Here is a 14,909-nt window from a genome sequence, read left to right on the forward strand (position 1 = left end):
TTTAATTCAAATTTGGACAGAATAAATTACTTTTTCTACATAATACAATCAACTTGATGCTTAGCTTTGGCCAACATGCTAAGCAATATGGCCTAGCTCTTTTGTATCTAAATGTATATATCTATTAGATTCAAATATTAAAAGAAGTTTAATATTCGTAAGGTTATTAGTAATATAACTACCATTAAGTAGTAAATCTTACGGATGAATTATACAGATTTTGCCGATGGTGGAATAGCTAATTGATTGAAGTAGCACGTGCGTTCTTTGGGTTTCTGCAGATTGCTTTGATGCCTGCTTTATCAAAATCCCTGCATAGGCGGATTGTCGATCGACTTGTGCAGATAAAGCGCTGTATCAGATTTCAGTCTGGCTTGCATGGAAGTCCTTCCCCTGTTGCGGCATTCGGAAAATTAGGGTTCTCAGCGACACGAAACGTAAGAACAGAGCGTCTCTCTAACGGCAGCAATGGTATCTGGCTTGTATGGAAGTCCGTTCCCCTGTTAAGGCATTCGATCGGCTAAGCTGAAAATTTAGGTTTTCTCAGAGACGCGAAACAGACAGAGTAACAGAGCATCTAATGGCAGCCATGGTATCTCCTGTGTCGAGTTCTACTCCCCTAGACAGCCCCTCCCGTCACACTGTACGGGAGCAGCAAGAGGGGCTTGCCTTCGAGCAGCACAGCAAGGCTGCACAGCAGGCGGATCCCCCCCTGTTCATGGGATTCAACCAAGACCATGGTCGTTTTGCTGTGGGTACAGATGCGGGCTTCAGAGTGTATGATTGCGAGCCCTTCAAAGAAGCTTATCGCAGGGAATCTGGGAATGGTGGTATCGGCTGCGTAGAGTTGCTCTTTCGGTCGAACATTGTTGCCCTCGTTGGCGGTGGTATGAACCCTAAGTACCCACCGAACAAAGTCATGATATGGGACAACCGGGAAGGCAGATGCATTGGTGAGCTCTCTTTCCGGTCACAGGTGCGGGCTGTGAAGTTGAGGAGGGACCGCATTGTGGCTGTGCTAGAACAGAAGATTTACATGTACAACTTTGCAGATTTGAAACTTCTATCTCAAATTGATACTATAGCAAATCCGAAGGGCCTCTGTGCCCTTTCTTCAACATCCAATTCATTTGTTTTGGCTTGCCCGGGTATTCAGAAAGGCCAAGTCAGGGTTTATGATTATGGCCTCAAAAAGACGAAGTATATAGCAGCACATGATTCTCATCTTGCCTGCCTTTTCCTTACTCTCGATGGGAGGCTTCTCGCAACTGCCAGCAACAAGGGCACATTAATCCGGGTATTCAATACAACTGATGGCACACTTTTGCAGGAGGTATGGCAAGGAACTGTTTCCACTTTGTCAAATACTAGTTGGCTTTCGATGTCTTTTACTTCAAGAAACTTTCATTCCTTTTGTTTTGGCAGAATTTATATCGAAAACATACATTTGTAACAAATGAAGCTGTCTCTTTCAGGAGGATTCTTAGATAGAATGGCTTATGAGTGAATCTTTACTCTAGCTCAATGCTGGGGTGTTATAAAAGTGGCATAATCGTCTTAGACTCTTAGAGAAATGCTTACATGTTGTCTGCAATGGAACTTCTCCATTGCTAAAAATAGATAACTGGTAAGATCATGCTGCTTTGTGCAAAGGAGGACATTGAAAAGATGGATCTTCTCTTGTCTCCTTCCTACAAGGAGGATTCTTAGATAGAATGGCGTATGAGTGAATCTTTACTCTAGCTAAATGCTGGGGTGTTATAAAAGTGGCATAATCGTCTTAGACTCTTAGAGAAATGCTTACATGTTGTTTGCAATGGAACTTCTCCATTGCTAAAAATAGATAACTGGTAAGATTATGCTGCTTTGGGCAAAGGAGGACATTGAAAAGATGGATCTTCTCTTGTCTCCTTCCATGTAGGATGGTAAGTTGTAAGAGCATGTTGCTTTATGCAAAAGAGGACATTGAAACGAAGGATCTTGTATTGTCATCTTTCATATAGGAGTCTCATACCATCCACATCCACAAACTTAGCTTCAAATTCATCAATAGAATCTCAAGGTACGGTATTGTGCAAATGGCCAAATAGTTTGATACGGAAGTTGTAAGTAGAAAGTAATGAAGTAATGCTCTTTATAAGGGTGATCACTTTCAGTGCACTCTCTTTCACTTTCTTTTTATGCCTTATTACACTTTTATCGTACATTTGCAAGTATATTTTATTGTATAAAAAGGAATGAAAGTATGCTAGTCCTTAGTCCAATTGACTTGCATAAGTGGCATCGGAGGTGCAAAATTGGTCCCACATTGTTGCGTATTGCAAATGATGTATAATACATGCAAATGTTAGTTAAAGTAGATTCAATTTGCATTCCAGTGCTTTGCTCTAACCTTTGCACACCCAAGTCACTATCAAATTGAGTAAATTCAGAATTGCACGGCTGCCACAACAAACCAATGTTTAGTTCATGCTAAAAAAGAAAGTGCAATTGCTTTGATCCCCGCTATACCCATTCCATTAGGTCATGCCTTGCATTTCCCTAAGTTTCCCATGTATTTTCTATGATAGAAGAGCTACAATCTCAATTTGTATGCTCCAAATGTTTGTATTTTGGTGATTTCATGTGACACAATTGATCCACAAGTGCACAATGACCTATTCACCTTTGATGGTCTCTAATGAACTTTAAAGTGCTCGAAAAGGTAAAAGGCCACGTCATCATTGGCAGTGCTTTGATTGCCAAACAACCAAAGATATAAATGTGTGATACCACTAGCGTCTAGCCATTCCAAGCCTCATAAGACATATATTCAAATGATGCTTTAGTTGGGTTGTGACTTATCACATCTAGTGCGTACACAATACCATCCAGCCAAAACTTTGGAGACAAGTTATTGTGTGAAAGCATACAACGTGCCATCTCCATTACAGTGCGATTCTCTCTTTTTGCCACATTGTTTGGTTGAGGTTTGTAAGGTGTAGTACACTAATGTTTCATGAAACCAAACTTCCTTCTTGGATAGGGTGGTGATTTTGATCAATCGCTCAATTACGGTAATCAGTATATAAACATAAACTAAATATACAATTTACCTTCATAATCTTGGATAGTGGATACCTCGTTGGCTCCAAAACTGGTGCCCCTTTTAGTGGATACCTTGTTGGCTCCAAAACCGGTGCCCCTTTTTGGTATTTCTTAAATTTCAATTGCTAATGAAATGATTAAAGTTGAGATTCCAAAAGCCCTTTGTTGTTCTAACAATCAACAAATAGGTTGGGCAATTTGCCCTTGATCTCACCTAGGACTTGCTCTAATTGAATCCAACTGGCCAAATTTTGCCCCAAAATTCACAATGGATGGGTTGGTATGTGAAATCCCTGACAATACCACAAGTTGTAGGTGTTGATTTCAGCATATGATGCCTTCTATTAATGGTACGGGTCCTGGGGTGGTTGCTAAACCCTAACTATTGCGGTAAATTAGGGTTTACAATAGAAACCCTCTTGTTGTCCACCTAATTTGGCTGTCTTCAGCTCCAAATGGCTGAGATAAGCTGAGATCCTCTAAGAATGGGCTGGAGAAGGTGAGAGAATGCATGTGAAAACCCTCAAAATTGTTGTTACCTGTCAAAACTGCCTAGAATACAGTCACCCACTCCCAAAGCTGCCCAGAATGGCTGTTGCAAGCCTTGAGATGTTGTCGCTAACCCTTGATGGGCCTTTTCTTACTGTTACTTGCCACTAGATGGCTCCAGATGGTTGTTGCCTATAGTAATATGCTATTCCTTGCTCAGGAAATGGACCAACAGCCTTCTCTGTCTCCTCCTTTGGCTGAAAACTGATCTAAATGATTGAAACCAGGCCCAAAAATGTTTTCTTAGTTTGCATGGGTATTTTTGCCAAGTGGCAACCTTGTAAACTCAATTTTCAGCATTATCCAACAATTCCATTAATTTTTATAATTAAATACTTTTGAAAATTAATTTTAATCTTTTTGATCCTACCCAAAATTAAATATGCCCATTTGTAATTAAATTGGCTAGGCCATTTGTAACCTAAAGTGATCCCCAACCTCTATCGACCCTTAGATTGGTATTAATTAATCAATTAGTGCCTAGTCCCTGTAAAGAAAACTACTAGGGTTTGTAATGAGGAAACACAGTGTATGAGCACAATAGAAACACAAAGAGAGAGACATAGACATAGAAAACAAAACTCAAAAACTCAAACTCAGAAACTCAAACACCACAATAAAAGAAGAGAGAGAAGAACACAACTTTGAAGCGAATGAATACTGTAAATGAATGTAAGAGCTGTCAGAGTGCAGCGATGCGGAAGCGTAGGACAAAGACTGAGAGAGAGTGAACACAGAGAGGAGAGAGAGAGGAGAGTGTAAACGCAGAAAATTTGCAGTGTAGTATGCTGTATAAGAGTGCAAAAATATACAAGGGGGCAGAGGAAATATTTGCGTATGTCTCCGACTTGATGATTTCGATCTTCGTCAGCCCGAGCACAGTTTGTCTAAGCTAACAGATCTCAAGATCAGAATCTGAAAATGAATGAATGTTGAAGTGTGCCACAAACCGGCTATAAATAGCCAAATAATAGGAAATAACTGCAACAGGTCGGTTGCATTAATAATACAGTCGACTGCAGTAAACTGGCCAACTGCAGGGTGCCATGTGGCACTTGCGCAGTTTGCTGACATGGCTGTTGATGTGGCACTGCTGTACTCCGGTGTCCACCAACTGTCCAGGAAGTGACACCCCCTCTCAGATCTTGGACGGGCCAAAAGATTGAGGGATTTGGAATGTTGCCGAAGAAGAGCTTGGGGAAGCGCCCAAAAAGCCAAATCAAGGATCCAATCAACGGACGGTAGCGTGAAGCATCCATCAGGGAGAATTTGAGTGTGAAGTGGCCTTCCAATTCGGATCCATAGGAGTAGTAATGGGCTGACAAGTCTCCATCTCAAAAGTCACCAAGAGCTCCTGAATGTACCTTTGCTAAGAGATGAAAATCCCCCGCTAAGACTGACAAATCTCGTGACCCAAGAAAAAATGAATAAGCCCTAAATCCGTCATCTCGAATGCTTGATGTAAAGTTGTCTTGGTCTCTCGGACCTTCTGTGCATGATCCTCTGTCAGAATGAAATCATCAACATATAACACAAACAACACACGACCAACCTCGGAAGTGTGCACATAAAGCTGCAGATCAACCTTGGAGCGCCGATATCCCAACTTGGACTGAAGAAACGAGTCAATCTTCTCGTTCCATGCATGCGAAGCCTGCTTGAGGCCATACAAGGCCTTCTTCAACCTTTAAACTTTCCCATCTGAGGATCCAAAGCAAGGAGGCTGCCCAATATAGATCTTCTCCTGCAAGTCACCATTCAGAAAGGCCGACTTCACATCCAGCTGATAGACAGGCCATCTCCTATGGCCAGCCAAGGCAAGAACAGCTCGAATAGTCGCCATACGAGCAGTGGAGGCAAAAGTATCATGGAAATCAATGCTTGGGCGCTGAGCAAAATCTTTAGGGATTTGGTCCTCTTCGAGCCACAAAGATCCGTAGATACAAGCTCCATGGTGAAGTAGATTGCCTGGAAGCTTTGTTGGGAATCGCATCCCAATGCAGTTTCCCACGAATGCAGGAGACACATGGTTGATGGCTCACCACACTATCCGGCAATCCTCAGACAAATGACCCTCGCGACGCCTTCCGCGAAGGTACTCGTAGTTTAGGTGACCAAACTGAGCATGCCATAGCTCGAACTATGTCTGAGAGGTAAGAAGAAGAGAGGTAAGAGCTAGGGAAGACTTCAACTTGTAGATACCATCCTCCTCATACCCTACAGAGAGAACCTTGCTCCATCCACGATCAAGGATGCGAACAGTATCATTGTCAAACTCCACCAAGAGACTAAGAGCACAAATCTTATGGACCGAAAGCAAATGATACCCAAGCTTGGCACATGCAACACTTTGGAAGTGTAGGTACCACCACAACCATCTGGAATAAGCTGTATCTCACCCCGCACAACAATAGACCCAGAAGAGCTGTCTCCAATGAGAATCTGCCCATGCGAAGGTCGCAAATGGGCAATACTATCGGAAGGAGTCATGTGCTGTGAGGCACCATTGTCCACAATCCACTCTCGAGCCTGGGGAGTTGACATCGCAGCATTTAGAAGTCTTTGATGTAGAGTCCTCAATGACTGCTAAGTGTAGAAAAGTAGCTGATGAGGGTGCAGCCACCGCTCCAAAATCCTTTGTGTCCTTCTTCTTAAGAAGGGTGTCCTTCTTCTTGGTGTCCTTCTTGCCTTTGTCGGGGCAATCCTTCTTCCAGTGACCAGTCTTACCACAAATATGGCAAGTCGATTCCTTCTCCTTGTCCTTCTTGGATTTGTTGTCCTTCTTCTTCTTCTTTTGGTCCTTCCCCTTCTTTTGAGTGGCTTGATCAACCAATGCCTCTGATTTGGAAGCATTCTGTCCCTTCAACTGTTCCTCTTGGTCCAAGACCATAGGAACCAACTCTTCCCACCGAAGAGTCGACTCCCGCCTTGATGCAATAAGGGCAGAATAAAAAGTATCTAATTGTGGCGACAACTGGGACAGTAATGTGATCGCCATGTCTTTGGAGGAAATAGGCTTCCCTGCATTTTGAACCTGCATCTGAAGCTTGTTGATGTGTTCCTGAAGCGAAGAAGACTTATTCATGGATAAGGTCCGCATCTGCACCTCCAAAGAAACCCTCTTAATCAGGGTCATCTGGCTGTACATCTGATTGAGCTCCAGCCATATCTCTCAAGCCACCGTCAAGGGCTCAATGTGAGCTATCATGGCTGTAGTGCAAGACAGAAACTGAAAAGATCGAATCTTGGCATTCAGTTTGTCCCAATGAGATTGAGCCTTGGTCAATCTCATTGGCCAAGGCTCAATCTCATTCAGTTTGTCCCAATAAGATTGAGCCTTGGTCAACTCCGCATGAGCATTGGAAGAGAGTTTGGACTCATCCCTCACCGAGGGCCTTTTAATCTCCTCCATCACCAGTTCCGCCAAATCATAAGACTCCAAAATGGCCAACATCATCACCCACTAGATGCGGTAATTATCACCATCAAGCTTTTGATTCAATGGAAGAGCTGGTAGGACAAGCACCTTCCTGTCCATGATCGCTTGGGACTCCAAATCAGTCTCTCTTTGTAGACATGTTAACCTGCAATACCTACACAAACACAAAATCAGCCCCCTCTGACTGTGTAAATGCAGCCTTCTAGGGTTGGGTCCTCCGCTGCCCAAACCTTCTTCACCCGCTGGAGGTGATGAAAAAAAGAAAATTTGCAATGGAAGGCCTCAAATGCAACTGACAGATGACTCTGAAGAAGACCATAAAAGCCATAGAAAAAGCAGTCGGGATGAATGAGCATGAGTGATCCTTTCACCTCCCAGCCTTGCCTAGTTTATTGCTGGCTAGACCCGTCGTGATCCGTTTGCCAGCCGTCAAACCTTGGTGAGTCCTACTATTCTTGGACTCTCTTTGGTTCTAGGCTCCCCTAAACCCCGTTCGGGCGCCCAAGAGCCCGAACGGTCATCCTCGTGCATGTTCCCCTTGATTTACCTTAATGTCACATTAAATGTCACTTTAATGTCACATTCAATGTTTGTGACCTTAATGTCACATTAAATATCACATTAATGTCACATTTCCTTCCCCTTAAGAATCGGTTTCGTCCTCGAAAACGATACTTGGAAGGTCTAACTGTAAATTGGGAAACCTTTTCTTTAAAGTACTTACTCGCTCCCATGTTGAGCTTTTTTTTGAACAATCTTTCCACTTAACCGAACATTCTTGATAAATAGTATTCCTTGTTCGTCTATTACGAACATTTAATATTCTTTCTGGTTCATGTGGATTAGATTGGTCATTTAATAGCTCCTCAATATCATCATTTAAGATTAGATTATCCAAATCACCCAGCTTCTTCCTTAATTTACTTACATGTAAAACTGGATGTATTTTATTACCAACAGGTAGTTGGAGCTTGTAAGCCAATTCTCCCACCTTTTTAAGTATTATGAAAGGACCACAATACCTTGGTGAAAGCTTTGGACATTGTCCATTTTTCATAGTTTTAGTTTGTTCAGGCACCTTAAGATAGACCAATTCTCCTTCTTCAAAGGAGATGTCTCTTCGGTGAGGATCTGCATATGCTCTAGCTCGATTTTGAGCCTTTTTAATATTTTCTTGAGCAAATTTTAACATATTATTCATATCCTCCAAAAAGTCTTTGGCTGCCTGAACCTTTTCCTTATGCAGTCCTACTGCAAAAGGAGCTCTAGGTTGAAACCCATACATTAACATAAATGGATTATATCCAATGGAAGAGTGCTTGGCACTATTATATGCAAACTCTGCTATCGGTAGATACTCTTCCCAATTAGTTTGCCTTTTACTTACATATGCCCTAAGCATATCTTCAAGGATTTGGTTAACCCTTTCAATTTGCCCATCTATTTGCGGGTGATCCGTCGTACTCATGCTAAGTTTAGTATCCAATTTCCTAAATACCGCACGTCAAAATTGGCTATCAAATTTTCTATCCCGATCAAAAACTATATTTGCCGGAAGGCCATACAATTGGTATATGTTCTCTACGAACAATCTAGCCGATTCTGGTGTTTTAACATCAGTTGAAGTTGGAATGAACCTAGCCATTTTGGTTAACCTATCCACAATCACCCACACAGAGTCGTGCCCCCTCTGAGTTCTAGGTAAAGCAACAATAAAGTCCATGGAGATACTCTCCCATTTTCCCGAAGGAATCTCTAGTGGATGGAGAAGTCCTCCCATTTTTAATCTTTCAGTTTTATTAACCTGGCATTTATTACATTTGACCACATAGTCAAGGACGTCCTTATTCATTCCAGGCCAATAGAACTGCCTTTTAATAAGACTATAAGTCTTATTAACTCCTGGATGTCCCGCGCTAGGGGTATCATGACACTCAAAGAGTATTTGGCGCCTTATTTTTATATCTTTCGGGACACATACCCTACCCTTGTAGAGTAAATAACCATTATCAATGGTAAAATTCTTCCACTTGAATCCAGTTTGAGCAACCCCTGATGCTCCATTTCCTTGTTGAACATCCTCAGATATTCCTTTCTCAGTAGAAGCACTTTCATTTGGATCCCCATTTTTTATTGCTTCCCATATGTTGGAATATGCTGGATCAACCTGACATTTCCCTTTTAAAGATTCAAGCAAGTTGGAAGTGAACTGAGTAAAACTCAATTCGTTAATGATGGGCATTCTGCTGAGTGCATCGGCTACTATATTATACTTTCCTTTTCTATATCTTATCTCATAGTCGAACTCTTGGAGGAGTTTGGCCCATTTGGCTTTACGCTCGTGTAAATCCGGTTGATCATTAAGCCACTTAATGCTTTCATGATCCGATAAAATCAAAAGTTTGGCACCGTACAGATAGTGTCTCCATTTCTTCATTGCATGTACTATTGCATACAGCTCCCTCTCATAAACAGAATAATTCTGTTTTGCACGATCTAATTTCTTGCTTTCAAAAGCAACTGGTCGATCTTCTTGTAATAAGACCGCACCTATCGCCTTATCACTGGCATCAACTTCAACCACAAATGGTTTATTGGGATCCACAATTAATAATACTGGAGCTGTAGCAATAGCTACCTTAAGTTTTTGAAAACTTTCATTTTGGTCTGTTCCCGAATTAAAGCTCTTTCCTTTCCCTTTAAGTTGGTCAGTCATTGGAACAGCTATTTTGGCATAATCTCGAATGAATCTATGATAAATTCGAGATAAACCTAGGAAGATCTGCAGCTCTTCTAGGTTCCTTGGAGATGGCCATTCAATAATTGCCCTTACTTTTTCTGGATCCATGTTGATTCTCTCTTTCGAGATAATATGCCCCAAATATTTGACCTCTTGTGCAAAGAATTCACATTTAGTTTTCTTCGCATAAAGGGAATGTGTTCTTAACAGTTGGAATACTAATCGTAAGTATCTCAAATGTTCTTCTCTTGATTTACTAAAGATCAAGATATCATCCAAGAAGACTACTACAAAATGTCCTAGATAGGGCCGTAAAACACTATTCATCAGCTTCATAAAGGTAGCTGGTGCATTAGTGAGGCCAAAAGGCATCACCAAAAAATCATAATGCCCGTATCTAGTACGAAATGCTGTCTTGGGAACATCTTGTGCCTTAATTCTTACTTGGTGATAACCTGATCTTAAATCTATCTTTGTGAAGAATTTTGCCCCTTGTAATTGATCAAAAAGATCTTCCATTCTGGGCATAGGAAATTTATTCTTCACCGTTATTTATTAAGTGCTCTATAATCAACACAAAGTCGCATAGAACCATCTTTTTTCTTTACTAATAAAATTGGTGAAGCCCAAGGTGAATTAGTGGGTTGTATAAACCCTTTATCAAGGTAATCCTTAATTTGTCTTTCAACTTCTTGATGTTGTGTTTCACTTAACCTATACGGTGGTTTAGAAATAGGGTGTGTATCCTTATTTGTGTCAATTGGTTGATCTATATCACCCCTATCTGGTGGAAGGCCACTTGGTAAATCAGAAGGAAACACATCTTTAAAATCATCTAACAAACTACTTAATTCATTATTTACATTCAACTCACAAACATAAGAAAGTTGTTGCTTTATATTACAGAAAGTAAAAGTGTTTTGTATAGGAAGAGACCATAACATGTATACCTCACAAACTTCCTTCTTTATCAGCTTCTGAACTTCAGTAGAACACAGCAAAGGATTATCAGATACTTCATGTTCACCTTGAATGACAAAAGTCTTACCATCCCTTTCAAATTCCAGTGTATTATGATGGTAACTACGTTTTAAGGATGGTTCCAATCCCCATAGCCACTCCCTCCCTAGAGCAATATCAGCTTTTTCCATGTTCATAATTTGGAAATCAAGTTTATCTTTATATCCTTGAATCTCAATTTCCAAATTGGATACCATTGTATCCCATATTTTATTGTCTTGGCCTTGCATCATACGAACAACATATTGATGCCCACTCTTTTGTTAGGGAAGTTTCAATTTTTTGACAAGTGCATAATTTATAAAATTATGTGTAGCAGAGTCATCAATCATGACTCTAACTCTCTTTCTAGCTATCAATCCATGTACTCTAACTAAATCATGTGGCCCAAAAGGAGGCTGCCACATAGAAGTTGACATATAATACTTGTGTTGTACATCCATGTGCAAGACCTCTAAAGATTTGTACTTTTCATGCCCCTTTAATTCTAAGGTTTGCACTACATGGAATTGTTTTTCTTTTCCCTTGCCCTTGTCCTTATCCCTTTCTTTGTCTTCCCCCTTTTTCTTTTGAGGGCAATTCCAAGCAGCATGGTTAGGGGATATAGGCAATTGAAACACAACTTTTCTTTTTTGGCCTTATCAAAGTCATCAGGACTTAACTTTGGCCTCACATATTGTTTCTTTTCAAAATGTTGTTTTTTACCCTTTAAAAATGGCATTTTCCTTTTAAATTTGCCCACAAATTTTGAGGTTTCCAATTTCTTAGACTTGGGCTCTGTATCAGTGAGACTAGTGAGTGTACCTGGACGCACACTATCTTCATTGATTAATGCAAATTTAATTGCCTCTTCCAGCGTCTTAGGTGAACTCCTTTTTACTTCCTTTTTACAGGCTTTATCTAGTTCCCTAATGAATCCTCTTGTTTTTTGAAATTCATCTATTCCTTCCAATTTGAGGATTATCTCACGATATTCCTCCAGATATGTCAGCAGGGGTCTTCCCTTTTGTCTGACATAATCCCAATCTTCCCAATTTCTTTCCATTTCATTTTCAGGAAGGAATTCTTTCAAAAAGACAGATTCAAATTGAGCCTAAGTTTCAGGTATTTTATTTGCCTTCTTTAAAGTTCGCCACTACTTATATGCTTTGGGCCCCAAAGTTAAACTAGCCTCCAATGCTTGGAGATGTGGTGGGGTATTTTTAAGTTTATGTAAATCTTCCCATTTTTGGAGGAAATTAAAGATTATATCTTTATTTCTATCTTTTTCCTCCCCGTGAAATTGAGGGGGTTTCATATCCTTTAGAACTGGATTATCCCTTAATTTGTGGTGGGGTTCCTTAAGATCTCGCATAGTCACATCTAAATCTTTCGATGAAGATGGGACATTCGAGGTTTCTATCTTATTTTTATCTCTTTCTAACAATAAAGTTAATTGAGATTTTATTTTAGTGAGTGTTTGGGTTAAAAATTCCATTTGAACCCCTTGAGCCTGTACACGAGTAGTAAGATCATCAAATTGTTCTCGTGTAGCAAAAAATTCTTCCCATTGTTCCTCTTGCATTTCCGATTCATGGGGATCTACCATAGGGTGGTCCCCAGAACTAGAACCTTCCATTACTCTCTCTTTTCCTTTTTTTGCCATTAGTACACTGGAATTGGAAAGCAAAGATAAGAAATTTGCATACAAAGTAAAGTACTTTCCTGATTATAATGGCAGGTAACTGTTGCTGGTTTCGTAAATAAACCCGAAGAGTAAGGAACAAATTTTGCCTTCTCGGACTAGAGCAGTGAAGCAATCATGCTGGAAATTTAGTTTCCTGACTTCAGTCGTGTATCATCTGACGTTTTTCCGTCTGTCCCACAGCAGTCATCTCGCGTACAGAAATCATCTCACGTTTCTGGTGCACAACAGTCGCCTCACACTTCTGGCGCCTTTTTTTTAAAACTGTTCGCCTCAGCCTTTCTTCTGCCCGTTACGTGTCACATTTATGTGACGTGGCACGACTCACCTTTCACTTTCCTTCAGGGCCCGTCACGCTTTCACGGTTCACGGCCCGTCATGCTTTCATGGCGTCCCTTTTCGGCCAGTATTAACCTATGACGGGTGAAGCGCGACCTTGCGAATGACTGACGACCTGGCGGATGACTGATGACCTGGCGGATGACTGACGACCTGGCGGATGACGGGTCATGTCCGTTGAACCATAGGCTCTGATACCAATGACAGATGACTCTGAAGAAGACCATAAAAGCCAGAGAAAAAGCAGTCGGGATGAATGAGCACGAGTGATCCTTTCACCTCCCAACCTTGCCTAGTTTATTGCTGGCTAGACCTGTCGTGATCCAATTGCCAGCCGTCAAACCTTGGTGAGTCCTACTATTCTTGGACTCTCTTTGGTTCTAGGCTCCCCTAAACCCCGTTTGGGCGCCCAAGAGCCCGGACGGTCATCCTCGTGCATGTTCCCCTTGATTTACCTTAATGTCACATTAAATGTCACTTTAATGTCACATTCAATGTTTGTGACCTTAATGTCACATTAAATATCACTTTAATGTCACATTAATGTCACAGCAGCCTTCCTCCCCTTCGAACAACAATAACTTGTAGCAAATTCACCGATTAGACTCCTTTCCGGCATGCCCACGCTCGCTTCAGCCTTGCTACGATGCGTAGCCCTCCCGCTCGCCCTTGAATCCTGGAAATGCAGCCTTGTGTCGCGCTGAAATCTCCTCTTCAGATAGGTTCAGCCCTTAGTCAATCCATCTTCACCGCTCCGATACCATGTTAGAGTACAGCGATGCAGAAGCATAGGACAAAGACTGAGAGAGAGTGAACACAGAGAGGAGAGAGAGAGAGAAAAGAAGACCGTGTAAACACAGAAAATCTGCAGTGTAGTATGCTGTATAAGAGTGCAGAAATATACAAGGGGGCAAAGGAAATATTTGCGTATGTCTCTGACTTGATGACCTCGATCTCCGTCAGCCCGGTCTCAGCCAATAGATCTCAAGATCAGAATCTGAAAATGTGAATGTTGGAGTGTGCCACAAACCGGCTATAAATAGCCAAAAAATAGGAAATTACTCCAGACGACTGCAGTAAAGTGGCCGACTATATAGTAAAATTGTCCGACTGCAAGCTACCACGTGGCACCTGCGCAGTCTGTTGACGTGGCTGTTGACGTGGAACTGCCGTAACCCGTTGTCCACCAACTGTCCAGGAAATGATTGTTTAACAAGAGTGTATAGATACTCAAGGACAGAGCAAAGTGTCGAAGAGTGACGCCCACCAGAGACAGATCCCAAGTTTGCGAAGATACTCATAGTTCAGGTGGCCAAACCGAGCATGCCATAGCTCGGACTGTGTCTGAGAGGTAAGAGCGAAAGAAGATTTCAATTTGTAGATGCCATTCTCCTCATACCCTGAAGAGAGAACCTTCCTTGATCCACGATTAAGAACTCGAACAGCATCACTTTCAAACTCCACCAAGAGACCAAGAGAACAAACCTTATGGACCGATGTCACACGGAAATACTCGTGGGAGTTCGTGAATGTTGCTTCCGCAGGGATGCTTTGCGAGATGGAAACAAAGGATTATGAAGAGTACAGAATTTGAGAGTACTCAACTCATGGAAAATTCATGGAGCAAAAGAATGCTTGAATTTCATATTCGATTGATAACATATACAGGCATAAAAGAGAAGTGGGAAATCAAGGCATTCAATCATAACATATGTGTTCATACATTGAATTCAGTTGAAAGAAGCTACAAGGTTCTCTTGTCTCATACGCTTTGTTTGTAATACATGAAAAGACATCGGCTTTCACAGCAGACCACTTTATATTGGGAGGAGATAGAATAGTGTTTTCTGACGTAGTAATAAGGATGTCTTGACTAACTGATTGGGGAGCATGTCTGCCGTCGATTAGGACAGGGTGCAGGGCATCAGCTTGGAGGGAAAGCCCCTCCTAAAGAAGCCAACGATCTGGTGTCATGTGAGGTCCGAGAGAAAGAGAATGTAATATTTCCGCACGAAATATTAATAAATTTTGACCACTACATGCCCCGCGCA

The 14,909-nt window shown here is 41.4% G+C and overlaps 1 protein-coding gene across 2 annotated transcripts in view; it reads left to right on the forward strand.

Moving 5' to 3' along the window:
• The first annotated feature begins 219 nt into the window (after positions 1-219).
• Positions 220-14,909, forward strand: part of LOC148017778 (autophagy-related protein 18a-like) — a 53,935-nt gene continuing 39,245 nt past the window's right edge. For both annotated transcript variants that reach the window (XM_087661318.1, XM_087661317.1), the window contains exon 1: positions 220-1,333. In XM_087661318.1, coding sequence (XP_087517444.1) covers positions 581-1,333 — 753 coding nt within the window. In that variant the 5' untranslated portion in view covers positions 220-580. The remainder of the gene's footprint in view (positions 1,334-14,909) is intronic.

The sequence above is a fragment of the Lygodium microphyllum genome, chromosome 21, assembly GCF_053477565.2.
Source record: "Lygodium microphyllum isolate KBCC chromosome 21, Lygodium_microphyllum_v1.1.10, whole genome shotgun sequence".
NCBI classification, from domain to species: Eukaryota; Viridiplantae; Streptophyta; class Polypodiopsida; order Schizaeales; family Lygodiaceae; genus Lygodium; species Lygodium microphyllum.